Source organism: Cyanistes caeruleus, chromosome 6 (assembly GCF_971803275.1).
Source record: "Cyanistes caeruleus chromosome 6, bCyaCae1.hap1.1, whole genome shotgun sequence".
NCBI lineage: Eukaryota > Metazoa > Chordata > Aves > Passeriformes > Paridae > Cyanistes > Cyanistes caeruleus.
The window spans coordinates 3,777,762-3,785,385 of record NC_141706.1 but is presented as its reverse complement, the minus strand read 5'-3'; the positions used below and the strand labels follow the sequence as shown (position 1 = coordinate 3,785,385).

Genomic DNA, 7,624 nt, shown 5'->3' with positions numbered 1-7,624 from the left:
CAAATCACAAATAAAAATAAATCACTCGAATTTAATTTTAAACTGATACTGTTCTTTGATTTCAAAGTTTTACATTGAATATAATTGATTATGAATAAGTCCATGTATTTTGTAGTTGCAAGTCTGCAAAAAATTCAATAGCACTTTGTGCAAGTTGTTCTGTTGATTAGGAGACCTTAATTAATACAATTTAGCTCCTCTTAGGAACTGCCCCTCTCCCAGCCAGAGCTAGCTTCAGCCTTGTAGTGTCAATATGATGCTGAAACACGCTGTCTCCAAAGTTCTCTAGATACCTCCTAACACAAATCCAATAACAACATGGTGGTACTGACAGAGCTGCAGTTTCATCTCACAATAATGCAGATTTTGTACTTGCTTCAGACCTCTTAAAGAATCCATGAATGTGCTCATAAAAAACTTGACATTCTTCCTCCAATTGCAGTAACTTACCAGAAAAGAAAATATTTTGCTCCAGTCCTTACACAACAGTGAATGTTGAAACTGCTTGAGCACAGCAGGTAAAACTCCTTATATTTGTGGTGCTGTTCCTTTAGTAACTGAGGGGCCCTGGCACTCAGAGCCACTTCAGCAGTAATGACAATAAAAAAATACATCTTAATGCAATTTGGGGAAGACAAAGTCTTTTTTTTATATATATATATATACACTTTTAAGTCTATGCTTTCTAGGCTGATTTTTGAATGTGTTGCCATTTATCTAAACTCCTTGGACTTATGCAGTCCCAACTCCTCAGTCCATAAACCTGACAAATCCTATTGTACCACTGACATGCACCTAAAGAAGTATCACCCACTGCTGGAGGAAGAGATCAATGTGGGCTGTTCAGTTATCCTAAACTCAGGTACAGATTTTTGTCACACCCCCTTTCATGAATGTAAAACCTTCACAAAACAAGTGACTGAAGTGTGTAGTAAGAATTACTGAGAAATGCTGCCCAGAAGAAATGAAGGACTCCTCTGATTCTATTCTATAATCAACAAAAAGTAAATTGAGGCTGAGGAAAGCAAGAGGTAAAACAAAATGAGATGTATCTGTATGGCCACATCCTAACAGAATCATTACAGCACTGGCTGGCTCCTGCCAGAGGTGGAGGCATGGAAAGTGATAACTAGATGGGGAAGAAACAAATCAATATGGATCACTGAAAACTGATTTAGAGCACTAAGCTCACTCAGACTTCTCTTGCATTTTCTCTTGATTAGGCTGGCAGGAAGTGAAGATGAAAATATTAAAACCTGGCTTTAGTCTTCCATGCTGCACTTAGGCTGCACTCTTATGTTAAGTCCCTTGTGTTTCTGCAGGTCAGGCAGAGCTCTGGCAGCTGGAGCCTGCCCACAGGGGTGCAGAGGGTGTTCTCTGGCAGCTGACATCCTTGTCCAAGCCTGATCACAACATGGTTTTATTTGAGTAGCTCAAGTAAATTAGCTGATGACAGTGCTCAACAGCACCGTCAATGAGGAATCTGCAGGGAAGTTAGGATTAGTATAAAGGAAAGAAAATACACTTCCTTTCACAATGCATTTCTCTTTCCATTAAGAAGCTATAATGCTAGGCAGAGAAAAATCAGAATCCATGCCTGCCTATAACTGCTAGAGAATATAAAGTTAAAAAAAACAGAAGGGGGAAGGGGGGGAGGGAAAGAAGAGGTGAAAAGAAAATTCCAGAAACATAATTCAGACACACGTGGCCAAAAAGCAAGGTCTCAAAGAAGGCCCTAGGGTCAGCATAACACAGAATGGAAGGACTACAGAGTTTGGAACTCTCCCTGTGACTTAAATTACAGATAGATTCCAAGTGTTTCCTTAATAAAAATTGTCTAAGGAGAAAATATTGGTGTCGGTGAGGGGGAAAACTCTGATTCACAGAAAATGGAAAAGAGAAAGGCAGCTTCAACCAGGAGTCAGTCATCAATCTATTGCTCAGACACAGTCTTGGCAAAACCCATTCTCCTGGTAGAACTTGCCTGGAGTAGAGCAGATTGATTTGACAGTCTCTTAGCCTAATAAATGCTTGACCCCAAGGTCTGCTGAATTCACTAAATTCACTATGCAGGGAGAATTGGGAACCAATCACCTCTGGGGAACATCCTGTTCCACAGCCCTCCCCTGCTAAAGGCCTTGACTGCTCTCAGCCTTATCGAGATGACGAGATGGAAGCTGCTCTCACAAGAAGAAAGGTTAATCGACTACCCTGCTGTTAATCAATCACTTGGAAAGATTCAGCACTTAAAATAGGTAGGTCTCTCTTCCTGCCAAGAGGTTCTCGCATCTTAACCAAGGACCATCTCCTCCAGCTTGAAGGATGAGTAATGGACAGAAACACAACCCAGAGAGATGCCAGGTGTCTGATCCAGAGCCAGCTGAAGTCAATAGAAAGACTCTGGGTGAGTTCAATGGGCTTGGACCAGACCCCAGAGAAAGACTTATTACCCAAGGTTTATTCTGCATGCATGTATCGAGCTACTTTTAGTGGTGAAAGATCCTTGAAAAGAAGCAGATTCATCACACACTTTTTCCTCCCTGTGAAATCAAACTTCTACAAACCATACTGTGTCCCAGTTACCCTGACTGTCAGATATGGCTGGCATCCAACAAAGGAAAATTACCTGCCTGTGACAGCACAGACACCTATACATTGCAAAATCTTTAAGGAGCACAAAAAGAAAAAAAAAAAAAGCCAAATTGCTAATATTCTCCTGTCCTTTTCACAAAAATTGTAATTGCTGCTAGCCAAAATGAGAACAGGAAAACTAGATCAATTTCTGAAATGACAAAAGGAAACTGAGGGAGTAAAATTTAAAAGAGCCTGGCAAGGAGGAGAACAAGCTCAGTGCTGAACCACCAGCAACGTGAAGCTGACAGAGACAGAGAAAAAACTACCAGGAGAAAACCCAGGGTTAGAAAGTACCCCTGAAGACTTCTGTAAATTAACAGCTGCATTTAGCACCAGCATCAGCTGATGACAAAGCAGTGACTGTCCTTGATGTGCCCAAATGGAAGGAGGAAGCCTTAACCTGTTGTTACAAATCCAGGCTGTTGTACCCCAGTGCAGAACCTCTTAGCTCACACCTGCTGCACCACACAGCCAAAAAATCCACATGGCAAAGAGCTGAAACCAACTCTCACAGCTTTAGGACATCTATGGCTACAGGTACCAGTTTAGAGTTTATGGCAGAGGTTGCACAGATTTACTCCTTCACAGCATTGCTTCTGGTCTATTCTCACTACCAGTCTTACCCAAGGCAGACTCCTGGATGAACTTTTGCACTGCCATCTGCTCATTTTGCTGCCACAAGTCTTGTTTAAATGCTGGAACAAAGCTGTTGGCTTGGAATTTTTGCTGTTGGAATAACCCAGTTTTTATTAAAAGGCAGAGAGATGACAGACTGGTACCATGGACTATACCTGCTGTAGCCAGGTTCTCCAGAAGGCTGGAGGGCAACACAGATACAGTGGCTATCCCCTGCTCATCTGAAAGTTCATGGCACTACAGAGCATCTGAGGCTATGGCTATTTCCTCCTTATGCAGTGAAAACAAGCAAGATATCAGTGAACTAGAATAATCCAAGGTGTTCCACATACACAATTTCTGTGCGCTCTAAGAACTGCTTTTCTCCAAGGACAGCCATCTCAGAAGTTCTTTGCCAGTAGACAGCTGTGCTTGTCAAAACCAATTTCCTCGTCTTCTCACTGCAAGCTGAAAAAAGCCCACAAGACAGATCCTGCGTCTACATCCAAAAGTGAGGACTAATATTTGGTGACCTTTCTTCCTTTCGCTCAATTGATAAAATAACCAGAACTGCAAGCAAAAGGAGGCAGATATCATTAAGGAGTGAAGGTACCTATCAATTTCATAAGGAAACCTGACAGGAAATTCCACATACAGAACAAGAACTAGATTTAAGAGATACAGCAGCTTCTTCCCCAAAAAAACTTTGGTGCAGCAGCCTTATAAATCTGAAGATTTCAGCCAACTCCACAGACATGTGTCACACACATTGCATCAAAATACAAACAGTATTAGGCCCACTGAGTTGTACTCTGCTGTAAGAGCCCTGGATTTCTTTGTTTATAAACTTTGTATCAAAATAATGTCACAAGTTAACAACCTGTTAAGATAAATGGGGATACTCTGTCTCTCTCCAGGTCTTGTTGATGTTACTGCAGATGCAGATTCATGAAAACTGTGCCTTATTTTCTCATGTTTGACAGCAGATTTTTGCAGCCACCGCTCCTGTTTTGGAACAGGGCTGTGTTGTTATCTAACTGTGTTGCAGCAGCAGCTCCTGCAGTGTTTGTCATTCCCCTGGCATACACAGAACCACACTGCCCTTCCACTCCCCCTGCCCTGCTGGATCCTGCTGTAGCCACAAAACCAACCCACATAAAAAGTGATGTGTTTCACCTCCTGACTATTCATTTTTTAACCCAGGGTGGATGAGCAGAAGACACCTGAAGCTCAGTGCTAATGACCAAGTGAGGAAGCAAAAAAGCTTATTGCCTAATCAATTCTTCCTCGTGTCATTTGGAATAGCGTCCTACAAGGGTTAACAGCACAAACTTGGTCACACTGAACCACTGAAGCTAAAGACAAAATCCTCTCTGTCTAAAAGGAATGGAGAAATGGATGGCAGAGAAACAGAAGGGAAACTCTGAGTGCTCTATTGACCCAACTGACATCTGATGAATGGTCCACAATATAAATTTATTGAGAAATAGAGAACTTCTTCTTACTTACCCTTGTCATCACTTCCCAAAATTGTTCATGCCACAAAAAACCCACAAAACTCCCTTGAACCACATATTTAAAAATCTTGCAATTTTATTTGCATATAAAGGCCGCTAGATATAATATCACAATAAATTTAAAGAAACAACTGCTTTTCTAAATTCCATTAACAAGGTAACATAAAACAGAACAAAGCTCAATAGCATTTACAGTGGTGGAACGGAAATAACTATCTGCAACAATATTTTGTGCTAGTGAGATTGCATTTACACACAGTGCAAAATAAGAAAAAGGAAATAAAAAAGACAAGAAGAATATTTAAATATAAAGGACAACTAAGCCTTATTTTATTTAGGCTTGATTGTATCCATTTGACTCTATACATGCCTGAACTACAACAAAGATTTAACTCGGGCTCTTGAAGGCCTTGAGCACTTGGAAAAATGTGTCACATCCTTCATAATTTAGATGTGCTGTACAGCATAGTTTTGCAGATGCTATACTGGCAATATTAAATCCTAGCTTAGTTATAATGCACAAAAAATACATATATATATAAATTCATATTTAAAAGGAGTCCGCATTTACAATTTATTTTTTTTTACTGCATGAAATACCTGCTCTTTGCAGCTTTCACCCCCAGTCTTTTAAAGCTAAAATAATTTAAAAAAGAAACAACAGAAGGTAGATATCACATACAGACTGTGGCTATCTAGATCAGTCTTTATAAAGCAGGTAGAGACAAACAACTGAGAAGTCTATTCTCCTCTTGCTGCATTCTACTGTGACTAGAAACAAGTTTAAGTACATGCACACATATCAAGAGGTAAATGGACCCCAAAAAATTGTTTGTGCTACTAAAAGAATTGATATAAATGGAGATAAAAAGCCAACATTTAAACCTAGGGAAAAAGAAGACACTTTAAAAAATCCCGACAATAACATAAGTTGTGCAAATTTGGGTGTATTTAAATGCTGCCTATTTTTTAGCTTATATTATAATATTAAAATAAGGTCTCTCACTTATTAAAAGAAAGCTTGGCTGTCCTTTTGAGAACACTATAACAATTTACAATGGCAAATTTATTGAAAAATGAAATTCATTTTACAAATTCACAATGCTTTATCAATTTAAAATGAATGCTGCATTTCCAAAAAGCACAACCTCTAACTTTTCCTCTTGTTTCTTTTGCACCAGCAATTTACAAATTAAAAAAAAAAAAAAACCAAAACCCAAAAAAATCCCAAACCCCACCCTGAAACAAAAAAGAAAAAACCCCCACATCTCCCCCGAAATCCACCCCCCCACCAGCCCCCTGTTTTGAAATAAACATGTAACTGAATGTATGTTCCTTAATTAGAAAATGGCAGTTTATAGACCTTCCCCAGTAGTGCTTCAGGATCCTTGAGGGGTTGGAAGGTCGAAGATGATGGGAGGGTTGGTGGGCTGGAAGCTGACTGTACACGTGGAGGCGTTGATGTAGGTGGTGTAGCCGTCTGTCATGATGCCGTAACCTGCGGGGACAACATACTCACTGCCAGGGACACACAGAGCACCCCATGGGGGATCCATGCTGTGAGATAAAACCAAATTAATCCCTTCTAAACGACACCAGCCCCTTCTGGTGTCTCTGAAAAAAGATTTTGGCTGGGGAAAAAAATAAAAAATAAAAAATGCAGGGTACCGCGTTTGAGGGAAGAGCAGGTGATTTTTGGGTTGTGCACAAACTTTTTTTCAACCCTGGAAAATCCTCTGTTGCAACTGGGTGTGGCAGAAATACAAACCACACATGCTCTTTTTCTAATTACTTAATTAGTGAGCTATAATTTGCATGCCTGTCAGAAGAAAAAGACCATTTAGAAGCAGAAGGTTTAGAAGTAACTTTGGTTTAGCCTAAACACCCCCTCTCCAACAAATGACCTGAACTCTGTCATCTCTCCTTGCTAGCCCTAATCACCCAGCTCCTCATGCTACACTGCTGAGCTGGTGTTCACCCCAGCTTCTGAGACCTCAGGAACTCATCAGCAGGTTAAAAATACACACATGCACAGACTCAGGCTGCCCAGGAAAGCTGCCCCATCCCTGAAGTGTTCAAAGCCAGGCTGGACAGGGCTCAGAGCAACCTGGTCTAGTGGAAAACGTCCCTGCCCGTGGCAGAGGGTTTGGAATGAGATGATCCTTAAAGTCCCTTCCAATCCAAACCATTCTGTGACTGCATTATTTAATACATATATGTAATAATTAGAAAAGTGTGTGTAAAGAAGCTTGAAAATATCCAGGAAGTATTTGGCCCCAAATGTACTTATTAAAAAAAAAAATTTGAAAAAAACCCCCAGATTTTCAAGGAGGAAGAGAACTTTTCACTGCAAACCCTCAGAGGAAAAATGCTTTTCTTTCAAACCATTATGATACAGTACAGATCACTGCTGTCTGAAAGCTAAAATAAATACAGCTACCCACAGTGCCTATCAGAAAGAATAATCACTTCAGAATTGCTGCACTGTCCACCCATATTACTTTATTTATTTAGACTGGCAATTTTGATTTAGATCATCTCATGGTGGGAAAAACCTTGTTTGTGGTTGTTTTGCTTATCAACCAGGGGAAAAAACCTGCATCACCAACATGTGTTTATAGCCTCCATTGGTTGATGGGAATGTGGTAGATGTTCATCCCAGATAGAGCTGGATAAAAATTAATTGCACTGTAAGATAATGCTCTTAACACTTTGCTATTTCTTCCTGGACTGAAGCAAGCCATTCTTACATCTTCTGTATAAGTACTAGAAATGACTTTAACTTTTTGTTGGTATTCTTATAAGAATTTATTTGAATGTTAACTTTTAATGTGTGCTGCCACCTTTCCTTGGGGATT

At 40.1% G+C, this 7,624-nt stretch overlaps 1 protein-coding gene across 4 annotated transcripts in view; it reads right to left on the bottom strand.

The window, feature by feature from the left end:
- Nucleotides 1-4,824: 4,824 nt before the first annotated feature.
- MPPED2 (metallophosphoesterase domain containing 2) overlaps nucleotides 4,825-7,624 on the bottom strand; it is a 102,753-nt gene continuing 99,953 nt past the window's right edge. For all 4 annotated transcript variants that reach the window (XM_086892480.1, XM_086892482.1, XM_086892483.1 and 1 more), the window contains one exon: nucleotides 4,825-6,264. In XM_086892480.1, the coding sequence (XP_086748606.1) occupies nucleotides 6,146-6,264 (119 nt within the window). In that variant the 3' untranslated portion in view covers nucleotides 4,825-6,145. The remainder of the gene's footprint in view (nucleotides 6,265-7,624) is intronic.